The sequence below is a fragment of the Scardinius erythrophthalmus genome, assembly GCF_964197995.2.
Source record: "Scardinius erythrophthalmus genome assembly, chromosome: 25".
Classification (NCBI taxonomy): domain Eukaryota; kingdom Metazoa; phylum Chordata; class Actinopteri; order Cypriniformes; family Leuciscidae; genus Scardinius; species Scardinius erythrophthalmus.
In genome coordinates, this window is record NC_138245.1 from 5,003,737 (window position 1) to 5,024,223 (window position 20,487).

Below are 20,487 nucleotides of genomic sequence, written 5' to 3' on the forward strand. Positions count from 1 at the left end.
TCCCATTCATTAAATTGTTTTTGCAATACTTCCAGAGGCAATGATTGAAAAAGATACAGTATCCGTGGTAGTATGTTCATTTTAATTATTTCTATTCGATTACTCATATCTAATGGGAGCAGGGTCCATTTAGAAATATCAGATTTTACCTCCTTATTAATAGGACCATAATTACTTTCAAAGAGTTTCGATATATCTTTTGTTAGAGTTATCCCCAAATATTTTATTGACCGAGATTTCCAATTGAAATCATATTGTCTTTTAATATGCAGATTAGGTCTAAAATTATAAGTAAGGGTTTGAGTTTTTTGTATATTTATTTTATACCCAGAATATAAATTATATGTTTTTAAAAGGGTCATCAATTTAGGAATACTCGACTTTAGATTAGTCAGAAACAATAGGACATCATCTGCATACATACAGAACCCCTAATCCTAACCCTATAGTAAGTACGTTAATTAATATTATTCGGTACTTAAATGTTCAATTACACTAGCAATGAAACCTTAAAATTGAGCGTTACCCAACTTTTTTTTTTTAGATGCGTCTTTATTTTAATACTGTTAGCTAGATCTGCACACAATGTCGCTGATAAACTGAAATGTCAGTTACTACTAGTACAAAAAAGAGAAGGCTTTTTCCATTTTTGTTTTGTTTTGTTTTTTATGCCCATTTTCAAGATTTTCTCTCTTTATTGCCGTGTAATGTATTTATCAGCTCATCGTCGGAGCTCTTGTATGCCTTACCTACTCGCCATAAACTGGACACATTTGGGTTTAGCAGGACGGCGAGGCGAGTTGAGCCAGACTTTATCTGAGGTGTTTTTAAAATGAGGGCATTACAGAAATGTCTCCAACTAAAATACATCATTTTCAGTATGTATTGCGTCCCTGAAAATATTCACTTCTAAAATATCTAAAATACTGTTTTCAAAATATGACTTTCCAAATAAAACTGGTCTCTTGACCCCAATGAGGGTAAATTGTGCCGTTCACTATGTTGAGGTAAAATTGAACATTTGCACACCTCGTATGCTATATCAAACCAAAAGAATTCAGGTTACACTTTATTTCCATGGTCCATTTTAGACATTCTACTAACTATAAGTAACTTTTCAAGTGCGTCAACTTAATCTAATAACCTGAACCCTACACCTAACAGTCTGCTAATATTCTGAGTAAGTTGGAATAGTTGCAAAGTTAATTATAGTTAGTAGAGTATCTTAAGTGGACCATCAAGGTAAAGTGTAATTTAACACCAAATGACTTGTTAAAGGTTTTATTTAAATATAAAGTTTACAACTTCAAGGGCCAGTTTTCTTCAACAAGGCCTATTTAAAAATGTCAGGTTTAAAATGATCAAAATCATTTCATCTTTCGGTCAAATCTCATGCTCAAACCCTCCATTATAGACAACAAACCAAATCTGTTTACATTCACTTTTATTTGAAGATTATATTGACGTGAGCTTCTGAAATATTGTTTTTGATGTTTGTTGGGTATCTAGAGTTAGTGACTTTAAGTCTACACACATGATTTATTCAGATAAGGCAGTCATGTTATGCACATATATGTTGATAGCACCATCATATACACAATACTGAGTCAAACATTTGCTGATTATTCACTACACTACAAGCAACACTCTCTAAATTTTATTCTTAGAGTCCCTTTAAAATTGCAACACACAATCAATAACTCAAGCGTTTATTTATCTATTGAAAACCTCTGGAATGTGACCAAGAGGAAGATGGATGGTCACAAGCCCTCAAACAAAGCCGAGCTGCTTGAATGTTTGCACCAGGAGTGGCATAGAGTCACCCAACATCAATGTGAAAGACTGGCGGGGAGCAAGCCAAGACGCACGAAAGCTGTGACTGAAAATCAGGGTTATTCCACCAAATATTGATTTCTGAACTCTTCCTAAGTTAAAACATTAGTATTGTGTTGTTTAAAAATGAAAATGAACTTATTTTCTTTCCATTATTCAAGGTCTGACAACACTGCATCTTTTTTGTTATTTTGACCAGTTGTCGTTTTCTGCAAATAAATGCTCTAAATGACAATATTTTTATGTGGAATTTGGGAGAAATGTTGTCAGTAGTTTCTAGAATAAAACAAAAATGTTAATTTTACCCAAACACATACCTATAAATAGTAAAACCAGAGAAACTGATCATTTTGCAGTGGTCTCTTAATTTTTTCCAGAGCTGTATATGTTGATAGCACCATCATACACACAATACTGAGTCAAACATTTGCTGATTATTCACTACACTACAAGCAACACTCTAAACTTTACTCTTAGAGTCCCTTTAAAATTGCAACACACAATCAATAACTCGAGCGTTTATTTATCTAGACGCTCTAATCTCCTTGACTGTGTGACTCTTTCTTCTCATCTCGGTTCTTTTCCTTTGTAGATTCTTTCACCACCTGAGCAATGAGCAAAACAATCAATCAGATGTTTCCCAGACAGCGACATAGATCCGGCCCACATCTGGTACGTGTGGATTCCAGATGTGGGCCGGATCTGGGCAGACGCTATGTTATAGTGTCTGGGTTGCTGCAAATATTAATTTTACAAACAAAACATAAACATTTAATACAATTTAATGTAGAGAGATGTAACATTAAACATTGCTATAAATGAAGTGAAATGTGAATAAAATGTGATGCAGTCTCTTTTATTATTGAAGAACTTCACTAGAGTTCCTCACCTCTCCATCGCGAATCTCCACGGTCTTGATTAGGACTTTCTTTCCAGGTCCAGGATCAGAAAAATGACCATAATCTGTTCAAAGACATCACACACACACACACACACACACACACACACACACACACACACACACACACACACATATGATGCAAAGGTGGAGTAAAACAACTTATTATTTAGAAGTAAAAAATAATTTAAAAATGTTACAGATGAATCATGAATGTGTTTTGGAAATGGTTATGATGTTTTGAGTATAGAGACCTGGAAACAATTGTCTTCTGAAGTTTGACATTGTGATCGTAATAAATCACATCATGATTTTTAGTGAAAAGGAGTACATTTTCATGGATAGCTAGCTAGAGTTCTCAACGGGCCTAAAAATTACAACCCGACCCGACCCGGCCCGTGGCTTTTAAAGCCCGGACCCGATGTAACCCGACACATAAACATGAATTATCTGCCCGAACCCGACCCGCCGCCCGAAGCCGCGTCGGATTTTTTTTTTCTCTCATAAACGTATTATCATGACCAGCAGACAGGAATTCAAATCAACCTTTAATGTTCACACCTTTTAACAATACAAACAATACAAACAACTGAAACAATAAACTTTAAATATATAAATAGGCTGTAGTAGCGGCGGTGAATTCACCTGCGGCAAGTTTACTCCTCTCTCCATCTTCTTCTCCAGACTAAAGGCGTGCACGCAGCGGCGACAGGTCTGCCCAGAGAATGTGGTCTGCCCCTGCCCCTCTCCATGATGCACGTTACACGCAGCAGCCAGACTTTCTTTACGGTCAACAGCAGCGATGATTAATAAATGTTTTATTTATTTTTTGAGCGGAAAAGATTAAGCCCGAGGTCCGACCCGACCCGAGTCATTTGATTATATTTTCGACCCGAACCCGCGGGTCCCGTCGGACCCGTTGAGAACTCTATAGCTAGCTTCTGAATTCTGGGATTAAATGAGAGGAGTCGCATGGATTACTTTTATGCTGCCTTTATTTGCTTTTTGAAACTTCAAAGTTGTGGTCAGTGCTGGCTAGATTACTTATAAACTGGAACTGACGTGCAACACAGATGTGCTACGCTATTACACTACGTGAAAAGACTCGAGGTCCAGAGAGAAGGAAATGAAAAGTGGAATAAAGTCGTTGTTTTTGCGCACAAAAAATATTCTCGTCGCTTGATAAACTTAAGATTGAGCCACTGGAGTCACTTGGACTATATTAACGATGTCTTTAATACATTTTCTGGGCCAGCAAGTTATAGTGTCCATAAGCCTGCAGGAGGAGTGATCAGCTCTCAGATTTCATCAAAAACATCTTAATTTGTGTTCCGAAGATGAACGAAAGTCTTACGGGGTTGGAACAACATGAGGGTGAGTGATTACTGACAGAATTTTCATTTTTGGGTGAACTAACCCTTTAATGCAGTACACAAAAATGATTTTGTCTAAAGATGATTTTTTGGTGAAAATCGGACCACTGGTTTAGACTCTAGGAGGAGTTCGAAAAAAGTTTTTTTTTAAGAAAATCTAAATGGCGGACAGGAAGTTTGGCCGACTATGGCAAAATTGGTTTCTATGTTCTCAGCATGAGCCAAGGAATCTATTAAGACGAAACGCAGCATGTAGACTCAGGTCATGCTTGTGATGACATGGACCAAGTTTGGTCTAAATACAATACGTTGAGGAGATGGAGCCTTTTTTGTGCATTTTTCGAAAACGGTTCGACAAATCGGCTTGAATCCCATAACTTTTTGTCGCCATTGTCTGAATATGATCTGGTTCAATTTTCGGGAAAATCTGAGCAGCGACCTGAAGATGAAATGATTCAATTTTGGTGAAAATCGGAGTTAGAATTTTTTTTCGGAAAATTCAAAATGGCGGAAAATTAGTTCATGGTGAATCGAATCGTCTTAGCCAAGGAATGAGAGGAAAAAATTATATTTTGAGTTAGAGAGTCCAAATTTGCTATGGTGACAGCTGAGACTGTCCTCTATCTGTGTGCCAAATTTCTTGGCCCCTAATAAACACTCCAGATCATTCTTTAATGAGTTATGATAGACTCACCACCACTGAACTGTCCACTCATTGAAGGCATTTTCATGATAGGAACCGTAATTCTGAAAGACAAAATACAAAAGTCATCAGTTACCAGGAGTAAAACATGCAGAAACCTGTTGAAGCGGCTCAATGGCGTCACTCTTACCGATTTTCCTCTCCTTCCAGAAGTTTCCTGTAGGTGGCGATCTCGATGTCCAGGGCCATCTTGACGTTGAGCAGATCCTGGTATTCCCGCAGATGGCGTGACATCTCCTCCTTCAGGCGCTGTATCTCCTCTTCTAGACGTCCCACATTCTCTTGATAGTTTCCAGCCTCTCCAGCGAACTGCTCTTCCATTTCTCTCATCTGCCTCAATAGAGCCTCATTCTACCGTCACAAACACACACAATTATGTCTCTAAATAAGGGAGTCCCAAAGACTTGTCTTTACAGGTGAAACTCGAAAAATTTGAATATCGTGCAAAAGTTATAATTTTGATGATATTGGCTTACAGCTTATGAAAACCCCAAATTCAAAATCTCAGAAAATTAGAATATCACATGAAATCCATAATAAAAAGGATTTTAAATACAGAAATGTCGGCCCTCTGAAAAGTATAATCATGCATATGTATATAGTTATATATACTAAATGTATTAGTTTCACCTTTTAATTAGAATTACTGAAATACACAAACTTTTGCACAATATTCGAATATTTCGAGTTTCACCTGTATATAAAGCTAACTATAACAGGGCCGTAACCACCATAGTCATAATTAAAAATGGCCAAAAAGTTACATATCTAACTGTGCTCATGTTGGCCAATCAGATCAAAGAAGACGGGCCTCACTGTTCTCAGAAGACGAAAGCTTTAGTTTTTGAGTATGTTTACATGCAATGTTCAAGACGTGGTTACGGCCTTGAACTATGGTGACTACAGAAATACACATGACTGTTTAGCAAGAGGTTAGGTTTTCATATGTACAGTGTTCTTGAGAGAATCAATGTCGTAGTTCTGGGCTTGAAGTTGCCTCCTCAGGTCATTGGTCTCTTGTTTAGCCTGTCTCACCGCCTCAGCGTTGCGCTTGGCTGAATCGGACAGGTCTGCGAACTAACAGAGAAAACACATGAAGACGATCAGTGTGTATTGCAGTACTGTGCTGTCATCAGTAGAACACACACACTCACCTTGGACTTGTACCAGTCCTCAGACTCATGCAAGTTCTTGGAGGCGATGGTCTCGTACTGAGCTCTGATGTCTCGAAGCGCTGCGGTCAGATCAGGCCCTCTGGACGTCTCCATCACCTCCATCTTCAGCTGCTGATTCTGAACGCTCACATGCACATCCTGAATTTCCTACATTTTAAGAAATAATACAAGAAATTATTTAAATGTTTACATTTATTTCTCTCAGGTCTTAAACAGTGACTTAGAATTACATTTTAAAGAACATTCCAGGTTAAAAGAGACATGCTATAGTAATCAAGCAGAAAATTGCAATTATAATTTTGACGACTCCTTCAATTAAAAAAAAAAGATTACACAGCGCGTACCCGTCCGCTACACTACTGGCTTTACAGTAATGCACTTGCAATGGATGTCTATAGGATGTCTATAAACAAAATGTTTGTTTTTTTTTCTGTAAAAAATATTTTCTGAGTAAAAATATTACTTAAAATGACTTAAAGGTACATTTAAAGGGATAGTTCACCCAAAATGTGAAACAAAGTTGTCATCATTGACTCACTCTCATGCCGTTCCAAACCTGACTTTTGTTCATCTTCAAAACACAAATGAAGATATTTTAATGAAATTTGAGAGAATAAATTGAATAAAAGCCTGAATGAAATCTGTTCCTCTTATAAAGCGATCATGCCTCTTAAAAGAAATTTGGACTAAACCACACAATTCATATGGATTAGTTTTATGATCTCTTTATAAACGTTTTGAAGATCAAAGTTGCTTCGCTGTCAATGGAGGGACAGAAATCTCTCAGGTTTCATCAAAAAGATCTTCATTTGTGTTCTGAAGATGAACAAAACTCTTAAAGGTTTGGAAGAACATGAGGGCGAGTAATCATGACAGATTTTTCATTTTTGGGTGAACTAACCCTTTAATAGTAAACTTTTGTAAGTAAGTAACTAAAAAGTGGGCCAACTGATTCTCAAGAAATGTTGAATAAGTATACTTACAACTACTGATACATTGATTTTACTAGCTACTTGCTACATAACTTATTTTTATTTCTTTTACTTCATAAAATGAAAATGACTTGTACTACTTTTTTGTGATGGAATATGCATGGGCTTGTTACTTGAGAGTAAGAAACTATGTTCCCATGATACCACTGATATATGATATATAACTCATTTGTTACTGAAACAAAGATTTCGGTATTTCCCCATTAAATTAGATTTTAGCTGTACTTGCATTAAAGGTTTTGATAATTAAATTAAATTAAATCTTTTGAAATAAATGTTTTAAACATTTTTCTTGGTGCATTGTTTTCATAGTTTTAAGTCACGTGACTGGCGTGGAGACCCGGAGGGCAAAATTTTCAAAGGAAGAAAAACAAAAATATGTGAACAAAATGCACATCCATATATGGCACCTCCTGCAGTATTTCAATCACTAAAAGCAGTAGGACGTTCTAAAATGCTTAATGAGAAATAACACTAAAACAGTGTTATTTAAAGATCAAACACCTTATTGATGATACATATAAACAGGTAATCAAATGAGCCCAGTATATAAACGGTTAAGCGTTTTTTTGATAATTGTTTTCTATGGAAAAATCTGTTTGCCTGTTTATATTATGCATCATCAATAAAGTGTTTATATATAGTTTGGTCTTACTACATTAGTACTTAAACCAGGGAAAAACTGACTGGCAGGATGTGGAGCAAAGCATTCACTGTAAAAAATTTGCTGTAGTTTTTGCAGCTGTTTGCCAGTAACTTACTGTAGATTTAAATTTATGTTATTTACTGGCAACAGTTTGTTCAAAGTTAAATGAACATTAAACATTAACAAGTCTTTGTCTTTAAAGAATAAAATTATAAAATAACAATCTAATGCAAAGCATTCTGGGAACCAGAAATCTTCATCAACCTTTTTCTGTTTTTTTCCTTCAGATTTTGGTTCCCAGAATGCTTTGCATGAGGATGTTATTTTAGTTTCATTCTGTAAAGATAAAGACTTGTTAATGTTTAATGTTCATTTAATTTTGAACAAATTGTTGCCAGTAAATAACATCAATTTAAATCTACAGTAAGTTACTGGCAAGTAGCTGCCAGTAATACTGTAATTTCTACAGATTTTTCTAACAGTGTTGTTTAGTCTTTCAGGTGGGCGTTCCTATAAGGGTGTTATGTCACGTGAAAACTATGAATAGACTATACTTACAAACTGAATTTATGTTAATTTCGATAGTCAACGCAATGGTAACAGAAAGCACATATATAAGTTTCGTTTAAGCAGCACACAAAGATATCATCAATAAAAGCAGGCAGGTTTTTGACTTTGATCACTCATTCATTATCTCTGTCTCTCACCTCATCATGCATCTTCTTGAGGAACTCAATCTCGTCCATCAGAGATTCAATCTTCCTCTCCAGTTCCAGACGGGCAAGTGTAGCACTATCCACATCCTTCATACACACACACACACACACACACACAGTCAGACTTTAGTGTGGGGAACACATGTTCACTATTAACTACGACTTTTGCCTCAAACTCCTAATTTACTGCTTATTATTAACAGTCAATAAGGTAGTTGTTAAGTTTAAGTATTGGGTGGATTAAGGGATGTAGAATATGGTCATGCAGAATAAGGCATTAATATGTGCTTTATAAGTACTAATAAACAGTCAATATCCTAATAATATGCATGCTAATAAGTAACTATAATAGTAAGAATTGGACCCTAAAATAAAGTGTTGCCATTATTGTTATATCTGTTTCTAGATATTATTAAAAGTGAAAATATTAGTAGAAGCACTATTATATGCTTATTATATGATCGTACTTCATCTCCCCTTTTGAAAATTCTGTCATCATATACTTGTGTCTATACAAAACAGTATGATGTTCTTTCTTCTGTGAAACATAAAAAGTTGTAAATGATGACAAAATTTTCATTTTTTTCTCTCGCGAGCGAAGCCCTGAGACCCAGACATCGTGACAAGTGTGTAGACTTTTTTAAACCCACTGTATGACAATGACTGTATAAAAACAATAAAGCTCAGAGATAGCATTCAGTAGAAGTGCAGTTTGTGAGATATACTTTCCATTATCGCTTTACCTTACGAAAGAGATTCAGGTTATTTTCAGCTTCCTGTCTTTTCTGCATCTCCTCATTTAACCTGAAAACAATTAAGAGAAAATATAAGTCCACTTCAATAATAATAATAAAAACCTTTTCCTGTTGGGAATAACAGAAAATTAACTTATACATTAGAGTGCTGCTAGAATCACTCACTTTAAAAAAAAAACTTGGGTTTAATCTTGTAATCTATCTTTTATTTGATATTGTGTTGGGTGAGCATTTGTGTTTTGTGATATTCTCTGAAGTCTTTAGCTTATGCATTAAAATGTGTGACTAATGTTGCTTTTCCACTGCATCGTATGGTTCGGTACGGCTCACTTTTAAGAGTAACTCTCGCCAAAATGCAACCTAGGGTCTTTTTGTTAATCTACCCGAGGCAAACCTTCGTTTAAAAGCATAATTAGAATGGAAATGCCACTTTTAAGTTTGACCGTATATTCGTTTTCGGTCAAATTGCCTTTTGAATGGGAGTGCTTGGGGCTCTTCTATGATAGTGTCAAAAATCACTATTTTTAAAACACTAAGAAGGCTCGACACAACATGAAACTTTGCTGGAAGTATCACCAGAGGCTCTACACATGAACTCCAGCATTGAGAACATTGTTTGTGTACACAGAGTTTACTAAAAAGAAAGATTTTGATCAACTCACAGTAGCTGTGTCCGCCGGTGTTTTGTCAGTCAAAAATAGTCGACCTCCAAATGTGAATGAACTGACTCTGAATTTTAGTATTGTTTCTTATATGAGGATCCTTTTTCAAATACAAGGTCAATATTGATTTTCACTAACGACAAAACAACAAATGATCTGTGAATTTATAAGGAACTAAGCTTAATTATCTTGATGGACGTAAGGTGCAAGTATCATAAACTTTTGTTGATCACAGAGCTTGTTTTTAATGATAATCCAAAATGGGAAAATCCTATTGGGTTTTTGCGAGGGAACCAGTGTGATGCTAATTGCCGGTTGGCCTACAAAGTGACGTCAGTCCTGCACCACTCTTAGTCCTCAAGAGACAAAAGAAACTGTCCTTGAAGACTGTATGCCTGAAGTGAAGGTTGTACTGTAATATAAATATAAAATCTAACCTGGAAGAGAGTCAGAGAACCGATAAACTGATTAGCTTAAAAGCATCTGAGATTACATTTGTACCGGCTGGGAGAAATGCTCTTATGACAAATTTAATAAGTGAATCATATTATAAGCCAAACACGTAGAGGGAGTCCTACTACTGCTGTATCCATTTCATAATATATTGCTACCAATCTCAAACACTCTTGCATTCCTCTCAGAGTATGTGTTTACTGTCCCACAGTTGTGTTTGAGGCGTTTGGCTCATCTGGCTTTTGGCATTCGATTAGGTCTGAGAAATGTCAGTGATTTGCTATAGAATGGATTACTTGATTGATGTTGTGATTTGTTGTTATTTTATGTTTGTGATCATTTTAGAGTTCTATGCTATGTACAGAGTTGAGTTTAGACTTTAATAAAAAATTGTGTACTCTCCCATTGTGTTGTTCCTTGTGTGACTCTCCCAAGGGTTTTTTTCTGTCTCCTGATGGAGGTTTGGTTCCCTGCCACTGTCGGTTTTGTCTTTTGGCTTGCGTAGTTGGGGAAACTTTATATATTCAACAATATTATTTATCGGCCTGCTTTGACACCATTATATGAGAACTGAACCGAGCTGGATGATGAAATCACGGTTTTCTCAAGAGCGGTTGTATAGATAAATGAACTAAATTAATAAACTAATTTTTTACAACAAAAATGAACCATTACTAAACTTACTTAAGCTGAACTCCGATGCAATTTTCTTCTAGATTTGCTGTACAGCAGAAACAAACTTTGTTGCGTTATTTTCCTGTTATCTCTGTAAAGCTGCTTTGAAACAATCTGTATTGTAAAAAGCACTATATAAAAAAGGTGACTTGACTTGACTCTCCAGCAAACAAGGCAGTTTGATTGATTTTGTAACTCATCTGTGTTCCTCTACCCTACTGTCAATAAACCCTGCTATTGAAATCATCTTCAGTGAATCGATGCGTCTGTGACAGAAGACCACACCAACATCATCACAGGGACATCACGTGCTACTGATGCTATTGAGGGACTGGTTGAACAGCTTCATCGAGCTCTACCTTCATGAACTCATAAATGCACGCCTCACTTTCCAGAACCAGAAGAGACATCCTCATCTTCCAGTTAGGTCCATTCATACTCTCCTTGTAATACACTCACTCTTGTCAAGTCAAGTCATCTTCATTTATATAGCGCTTTTAACAATGTAAATTGTTTCTTGTGTACTAAACTCACAGTGACCCTTTCCTACATTACTCTCATAGCTATGGATCTCCTTGACTTCAGGTCCGGCAAAGGCTGCAGGAGCATTGCCTGTTCCTCAAAATGGAGAAGTGCAAGTTTCAGCAGCCTTTGATCCATTTTCTCTGCTATAATATCAGTCCTGGGTGGAACAAATGGACCAGAGGAATGTCTAAGCTATATAATTACCATCCACCATAATAGAGCTCCACTCACCTCCCTCCTGCAGGCAAAACCCAAGTCTACGCCCTGGAACACCCAAGCCTCGTCTGACTTTCAACGTGTAAAGGATGCCTTCACCAGTGTTCGCATCTGTGTGCATTCTGACCCGAGCCTCCCATTCATCATGCAAGTCGATGCCTCTTCCTCAGATGTTAGACTGGTACAGACCCGGAAACTGACCCCGGTGAAGCAGAGCTACGACATTGGCAACCTGGAGATCTTTGCAATCCAATGCACTCCCGACGATCAAATCACACATTCATTTATACACATTCAAATGCACATTCATAGATTCCGTCCACTTCTCCCTGGGCTCTCGTAACCCTGACTGACACTCATCAGACCCTCTTGAGGCTCAGAAATCTCTACTGGTGACCCTGTATGTCCCCAAGAAGTTCAGTGTTTCATCCAGGGTTGTCCAGACTGTGCCATCTCCAAATCTCCATACCAGCTTCTAGCAGACAAGCTCCTTCCTCTGCCCGTTCCTCATCATCCAACCCTCAACGCATACCTTTGCAATAGAATCGCAATTATCTAGTACATTTTTTTGTTTACTTGCCAGACTGATATACTATTTTATATATATATATATATATATATATATATGATTCCATCAAATCAGCTTATCTTTGTAGCTCTCACAGCTTTTTAAATATCTGAACATACACTCTTAACATCAGTCAACCAAGCATTATATTATGATAATCAAGCACTATTTAATGATAGAACTTTAGTAATTAGAACAAAAATTTAGTAACCATGTATGAATGCATATTTGTCATTATAACTGAACTTAGACTCATGGTGGTGCTTAAGATATTGTTGGTCATTCAGTGTTTCTGTAAAACAAAATACATAATAGATAGATAATAATACTACAAACACAGCGCTCTCAGCAAAAGCAATGGCGAGTCATGTGCCTTCATACTAGAGTTTAAGGTGTGCTGTGCATCCATTGAGTTGAATTGAAATACAGATCGCTTGACAGAGAAGCGAAACTCTCAAGCGCTCAGTCATATTATTCAACGAGTGAAAATATATAACTTATACTAGCCTCGAACACACACACTGATTAGTAAAAACTAAGAATTTATTAGCCAATGGCTAATGATAAACATTTTTAGTCGCCCAGAGTGAAAATTTTGTCGCATTTGCAAATGAGTTAGTGGGATTGTAGAGAGTTGTCACCCCTAGTCACACCTCTGGGAGGATTTCATCAGAATCACACGGCATCAGATATGTTCACCTGTGTGCTGATCGTAGAGGATTGTTTCTCTAAGGATTGTCATTTAGTGCCGTTGAAGGGCCTCGCCACAGCCACTGAGACAGAGAAAGCACTGTTCCCTCAATTACAGCCTTTAGGAAGACATAGTGTCTGAACGCGGTCTGCAATTCATCTCCCGAGTTAGGAGATTCTTCTCCTGAGTGTGTTAGTAGGCCTGTAACTCATAGCGGTAAAAGATGGCTGCTGTTTGTTTGCCGTTCTTTCTTGGTGACTAGCAATGTGTCTATAACTCTGAACACGCTGATGATTATGATGTCTGCGCGAGCAGGATGACAGGCAGGGAGGACATCCTATCGTTGCATTAGGCCCGAATGCAATGATTGGACGAACATTTTTTGGTCCTGAGACTTCCACAGAAGATATTTAAATATTGTTTGATATCAGGATGTAAAGAGACTTTAGTTTTAGGATTAGTATAACAAAAAATGTTTATGAAAAGCATTGCCTACCCTAACTTTAATCTGGATCATTTTTAAAACTTTGTTTTCGTTTCAAAACGATCCCCATCCACACTAGCGTTTTCAAGGGTTTTCCGGAAGTTTCTTGTCCACACTGAATAATAATTTTAATGCGCATGCATAAAACGTAATAAAATCTCACAAGTTGATACCGAGAAACCAGACATAATACATGACATCTCCTGCCATTCTTCTGGCACGGTAGTTTCATTACCAAACTATCTCACCACTCACTGGTGCGTCACACTCGATCACTATTCCTTGTTTGGTCTAAACACATTTGCCCTCATGTTTTGCCGCAGGACAGCAATTGCATGTAAGTAAATCAAACAGTCCCTCTCCTTCATATCATTGGTGTCCAACTACAGCCCCACATTGTCACTTATTTTGTACTGACCAAAGAGACAAATGTCCAAAATTAATAAGAAAACTAATCATAATCAATATTTTAATTATTCAAATTAATTTTTACAATACTGACACAAAATTTGGCCACTTAGAAGGTTCATCCTTACACCTTTAAAAATCTTTATTTAAGATCTTATTTTTTCTTATAACTTAAAACGTTATTTTAGAAGCCTTAGACAGTGCATTCTGATCAATCGGTATCTATCATTTTTTTATTCCTACTACTACTACTATGTTCTAGTTGTGTTTTTGTTATTAGTACATTAGTAGATCATGTCTAGCCTTAGATTAACATTTTTGCAGTGCCTTTCAATTGTATTGGACATTACTGTCGTTTAATTTTATTAGACATACAATTATTTTATTTTTTTTAGAAATTCCCCGCTGGCTAAAAGGTCTAGTAGCCTAGGCTTAGCTGACTCCTGACAAACAGTCCTGAACACCAAAGTCACATTCCCAACACTGAACCACGTTGATTTTACTAGCAGACCATATTAATACAGTGTGTTCTTCATGGGAAGTACAAACATTGCCTTAAAACATATTAATTTATGATCGATATTGAACAAAACCATCATAATCGTATTCATGGTGTCTGTTGGATAGTGTTACTTTATTTTTATTTATTTTTAAAGTGCTTTGCACACTGTTTGACCTCATATTTTGTAATATTGTTGTTTTACTTTCTCCTTTGTTGAAGAGGCACTTACCTTTTGTCCTCGGGGAAAACGCCCAGCGTGACATCCGTTAATTCAGTCAGTTCTGAGGCGCGACGGAACACGCGTTCCTGATGCTGTCATTATCACTGTGGACTGCAGATTCGCGCACGCACTCGACTCGTGCACGGTGTGAAACGTGCGTAAAGACTTACTTTAATATAGTTCAAAAAGTGATGAGGTTAAAGTAGTTTTAAGCAGTAATGAGTTGCACATCTGTATGAGCTTTTGTGTTTTTGCAGTACACGAATGAAATTGGGTCCGTCATGATATACTTAATTAGGTAATGAAGCATTAGTTGTTTAAATGTGTCTTCCATTATCACATTGTAAACCGCAGTCTAGATGATGATGGGAGGATCCCTGCAGCGGTTTCTTTGTCTCATTCATTCGCTGCCACACCCATGTTTCATGAACTTCATTATAGGCTACAGACATACGGTTTTCTTTAAAGATCTAATCTTAATTACCTACCTCTAATGAAATCTGCACATTTCCGATGTCCTCCACTAAAGCAGATCTCTTTTCTTTTATACCAACTCCTCTGTATCAAAGTAAACATATAGCCTAGCTGAAGCAAAAACCTGAGCAAATTTAAAGTTCACTGTAAACAATAGAAACGTAGGCTACTGGTAATTTTCTGCCAGGACAATGCAATTGCGTAATTCAAAATACAGGTAAACACCTGTAAAAAATCATACAGTGCTCTGTTGTTTTTTTTTTACAGTGTAGCCGGCTACTCATTTTCTATCCATAACATTTCAATGCATCCAAATTACAAGATACAACAGGTAGGCTATCATTATAACAGCAGTTGTCAATATATCAGCTAATCAAAATATCCTCCCACATTTATAAATGTCTGTACTTCCACTTTTCAAAGTACTGATTTGACACTCAATCTTTGTCACTTTTAACTTTAACTTTTAACTTAACACCCAGTCCAATTTTCTATTAAATGGTTAGTTCACCCACAAATTTAAATTCTGTCATCCTCATGTCGTTCCAAACCTGCATGACTCTCTGTCTTCAGCCAAACACATATATACATACAATAAACATACAATAACATTAACTTCTTTTGTATTACAAAGTTTAGAATGACATGAGGGTGAGAAAATTAATGCATTTTTTGAGTGAACAATCCACTTACACTAGCCAGTGTAAAACATTAAAGGTCAGAAGTTTTCTAGAAATATTAACAATGCAGAATCTGTCATGTGTAGATGCATACACACCCCACCAGCCCTCACACACACCTCTGCTTGAGCAGGGCCACATCTTCAGCCAGGTTGTCTCTCTCCACCTGCATCTGGTCCCGATCGTTGCCCATGAGCTCCATCTGTCTGCGCATCTCTCTCATCTCCTGCTGGCACAGCTCATTGACCCGTCCCGACGGCCCCTGCTGCTGCTCCTTAAACTGACCCAACTCCAGAGTCAGCTTTGAGTTCTGCTGCTCCAGATACCGCACCTTCTCGATGAAGCTGGCGAAGCGATCGTTGAGTTCCTGCAGTTCTCGTTTCTCGTTGCTGCGTGTGGTCAGGAACTCCTGGTTGACGGCCTCTGCCAGAGAGAAGTCCACTTTATCATAAGAGAGCCGGGGGCCCGGAGCGCTGGAGCGGCTCCTGAAGTCCACCGAGCGGGTGGGTGTGGAGGATGAGATGTAACGGCCTCCTACACGACTGGACACTGGGCTATAGGCAGGCGCCCCAAAAGTGCGCTGATAAGAGGTGCGATATGAGGAGTGACTCATGATGTTGCCTATAATCCTTGTACTTTTCTTGAATTATTAACAAGTGTATCTTCCTCTTCTTCTGCTCCGGGTGCCTGTTGTTTTGATCAAAGCTGAGTCACGGCAGGATGTGAGACTGAGAGGCTTTTATACATGAAGCTGGTCAGTTCATCTGAGCTCCACCCAGCCCAGCCCATTCCCAGTCTCCCGAGCCCCTGATCTCATCCTCTTTCATGTAATTCATCATTCATCCATACGGTCAGTCACTCCCTCACCGGCACAACCTAGGCACTTCTCGGACGGTTTTCATTTGATATGTGAATTAATGCACTGAAAATGAACAGCTTTGTTTAATCATTACATTTATAATGTTAACAGAACTGAAGAGGCATTTTTCAGTGAAAGTCAAAAGCAAAAGGATAAATGCATTTATTTTTTTTTTGCATAGAAAATGTCATGTGCTGGGAGGATGTAAGAAATTTCCAGGCCAGACTTATACCATTGGACTAGACTGGGTCCAAATTAGGCTCAGCTGTAGGAGCAATAAACACACATTGATGTGCGCTCACTGAATCTTTCAATGAAAGATTGATGTGCGCTCACTGAAATCTCCAAGAACATTTTTAACAACCAAGTTTTACAACCTAGCACAACATTTCCCAACTGACTGGTCAAATGCATTTGGTTGTAATCATAATTTTCTGGAGCTTTCACTTCAGAGTACAAACATCTCTCTTTTTTTACTAATGCAATGACCCATTCATAAATAGCAACAATTAGTTCTGTTCTTGTGATGGTTTTGGGTGGGTTTGCACATGTTCTAGTTCTGTTTCCTGTGTTTCAATTTTTCAATTCAACAACAAAAAAATATATTATTAAACATGTTGTCTGACAACCAAACTATAGAGCAATGTAAATCAAGTAAATCTTTGCCTTCTAAAGAGTTAATTGTATTCCTTTGCATTTCAGCGAATGTGCCGAGTCATTCTGCAGGAAATGTAGAACTATGTAAATGATTATTTTGCACACTGTACCACATAAACATAACGGATATGCTCACTGTTTGCCCACATTAATAATTCATAAATAGCTTCAATTTTTTTCCCTTTGCTCAGTCAATAAAGGCATCATGACTGAAATACAGTAAACTTCACATTAAGGCAAGCATATCATATCTCACATATATACTGTATAGCAAATTAACACTAATTATGTGGCAATTAGTGTGACACCTTGCCAAGAATTTCTAAATATCTCTCTTTTAATGTCTCTTCAAGTTTTAATGCAGTGTCATCCCCTGCCCTGACATCTGTAGGATACTTCAACATTTTTAAAGGGGACATGCAAAATTCACTTTTACATAATGTTTAAACATAAATGTGTGTCGGCAATGTGTACACAACCACCCAAATGGTAAAAATCCACCCACTCCTCTTTCTTTAATCCCCATAAATCATGAGCAGTGTCTCAGAACAATATGTGAGTCACAAATGCTTAAGCCCCGCCCATGACTGCTGACGGACTCGGCTCATTAGCATAGACCCGCCCACAGTGAGCTGAACACAGTCCGCCATGTTTATCTCCTCGCCAGAGCATTTAACAGCAGCATTCAAGTAAGAAATGGATTCTTATTAAAGGTACAATATGTAAGAATTTTGTATCAAAATAAACAAAAAACACTTGCACAGTGTTATATTTTTTTTTCAATTGTGTACTTACATTATCCTAAATGTTTCCAAGAATTTGTAAATTCAGAGAAATTCACATTTTAAATAGTGCCCGTCCCTTGTCACTTGTCGCCTGTCAATGAAGTAATATCCGCGTTATCCCTGGTTTCCGCTTGTACCGCCATAGTAACCATGGCGACAGACGTGGACAACTGCGTTACGTCTAGCGGCACGCTCACGCTGTTGTTGTTTCGTTCAAACATTATGGACCATGACAAGCAGACTTTGGGACAAAAGGAGAAATAAAACGAGGATCAACTTCGACTTGACAGAGAAGCTGCTCTTGCATGTACTTTATTAGACAGGTGAGCAAATGTACATAAAACAAATCAATGTTATATAGCTTAACATGATGAAATGTTAGAATATGATCAGTATGTTATTCTAATGTTGATCTAGCTTACTGCTAGTCTCATACAGCCAACAAACTAACACAGAATAACATTATAATTTTCAACACACACAAATGCAGTTTAGTATGATAGTGTAATGTTAGATCAAGTGAAACAGCGCTGCGTTACCTCACAAGTTTCATTCGTCAAATAAACTGACCCATATGAGTAGTAATTCAGCACTTGCGGGTAGTTCAGTAGAATGAATGTCCTCATTCCTTTATATCCGTGGGACTCGCGCGTGGCGCTGATATCTGTCTCTCATTAGCAAGCATGACCTGCTTCATACTAGCCTGGGAAAACCCAGACAACTTCTGGCAAATTTAGATTTGCTCTGCAAGTAGTCTGACAAAGAGCTCATTCAAGCCCATTTCTAATCAGTCGAAATCGCGGCACCAATCAGAAACGTTGGGGCGGTAGGAAGGAAATTAAATTAGGAAATTAAACGGTAGGAAATTAAATTAGATTTAATAGAGGATTTTAACTGTGACAAGATGATTGACAGGGCAGTTTAAGTGACGGGATGCACGCGACAGATCCGTCCGATAAAGATGACGAAGTAGTATGTCCCAAAGCTTGCCTACTTTTTTGCTACACATTCAAAAGTAAATACCTTTTCTTCACAAAAAGAGTACATACTTTTATGGCGTAGTGTAACTTAGGTGAATTGGGACGCAGCATATGGCTTTACACGATAACGATCGCTTTGATTGGTTTTAGGTTTATCCAATTGCGCTCAGAGGCATTTGAGCAAAGTCCGTTGGTGACGCCCCTTTGGAAATGAGTTATTAATGAAGCTTTGCCAGACCATAACTCAGTTACTACTGAGAATGGTCTGGTTTTAACCAGGCTAGCTTCATACCACAGTCATTTTAAAAAACATGAATGTATTCACTCATCCATAAACATTATTAGATCCATCTGTATTACACAAGTTCCATGATTCTGCTTATTCACTGCGTCATCAACCCACGCCTTTGTTATTGTATGAGGTTAACGACCCCTAGTGGCGATAAAATACATATTGTAGCTTTAAAGCTACTAAAGTTATTCAATCAAGAGCAGTGAGTGATTTTCTGTTTTTCTTTTGATGTTTAATTCACTTTAATACACAGACCTAATATACACATGAGATTTCTTTCCCTGCAGTTTATGTTCACAGACATAACTGTATGTGAACCTTGTGTGTTTTTGAAAGTTTAAGCACAAAAAGACGTAAAAGAGAGCAGTTTAATACTCACGTGACGCTCCGTCTGACTTTCTTTGCGTGTGCTTCGGGTGTGTGTGCTCAGAAAACCATATATCAAAAGTTTAGACGGATGGGGCTTTAAAACGCATGCATGCAGATAATACACTTTCACTATGATGAAGAACTGCAATGTCACGTCAGAGTGACCGCGATAGAGATAATCAAAACCAAACACATGTTTTAGTTTTTGGCAGAGTATCCAAAGCACTAGCGGTACAGGCTCCGCCCTCTTCTGGAAAGAAGATCAAGCAGCTAATTTGCATTTAAACAAACATGCACGAAAACAGCATGATTTTCCTTCCACTCAACATGATATTGTAAGACTGGAAAAACCGGAAGAACTGGAAGAGAGGGCAACTCTCCGAGAAAACAAAGGAAATTAACATTTGAACTCTCTCTTGTGAAGTAATTTAAATCTCTTTCCCTCTTCCCCCATTCCTTCTCTCTCTCATGCTGAGATCACCAAAATTCACCCAAAAATCTATATGGTTTAATGTGAATAATTATCATACAGTATTATATATGTTTGGTATCATTTGAAATGTCTCAATGCGACTGGTACAAAGGTCTCATCTTCAAAGAAGTAAACCAAAAGGTAATAAAGTTTTTAAGAGTTTAAAGATAACTTGCTCACAGAGGAGGGTGTAAGCCCTCCAGGCAAATTGCATCGGCACTCAAAAGGTATAAACTCTGAATGCAAATTCCCATTGTTAGCAAATGTTTTCATGTGAAAGAAGTTTCTGTCTTGGTCTGGGTATATAAAGAAATGCAACAAGAGGCTCAGGGCAATTTGTAGCTCAAATTAGCCCGTGATGTGGAGTGTGGGCAAGACTCTCAGCATCATGTTTTTTCTAATGTCAGGTTTGCATCTTTTCTCT

The 20,487-nt window shown here is 37.5% G+C and overlaps 1 protein-coding gene across 2 annotated transcripts; it reads right to left on the bottom strand.

Annotated features, from left to right (window-relative positions):
* Positions 1–668: 668 nt before the first annotated feature.
* prph (peripherin) lies at positions 669–19,724 on the bottom strand. Of its 2 annotated transcripts, XM_081357523.1 has the most exons (11): positions 19,602–19,724; positions 17,961–18,191; positions 15,769–16,571; positions 9,080–9,140; positions 8,328–8,423; positions 5,962–6,129; positions 5,759–5,884; positions 4,938–5,158; positions 4,799–4,851; positions 2,723–2,796; positions 669–2,438 (listed from the first exon to the last, which is right to left on the bottom strand). In XM_081357523.1, the coding sequence occupies exons 3-11, from the start codon at positions 16,260–16,262 to the stop codon at positions 2,370–2,372; spliced, it is 1,362 nt and encodes a 453-aa protein (XP_081213649.1). In that variant the 5' UTR covers positions 16,263–16,571; positions 17,961–18,191; positions 19,602–19,724; the 3' UTR covers positions 669–2,369. The 2 variants fall into 2 exon arrangements, with proteins under 2 accessions (XP_081213649.1, XP_081213648.1); XM_081357522.1 differs by lacking the exon at positions 17,961–18,191.
* Between the last annotated feature and the right edge of the window lie 763 nt (positions 19,725–20,487).

Bases quoted from the DNA above. Each gene is read 5' to 3' on its own strand.
- prph (XM_081357522.1), bottom strand. From the start codon at position 16,262: ATGAGTCACTCCTCATATCGCACCTCTTATCAGCGCACTTTTGGGGCG. The intron at 4,852-4,937 runs GTAAGAGTGACG...TTTGTCTTTCAG, and splicing joins CTGGAAGGAGAGGAAAATCG to AATTACGGTTCCTATCATGA. The intron at 2,439-2,722 runs GTGAGGAACTCT...CTCATTGCTCAG, and splicing joins TGGAGATTCGCGATGGAGAG to GTGGTGAAAGAATCTACAAA.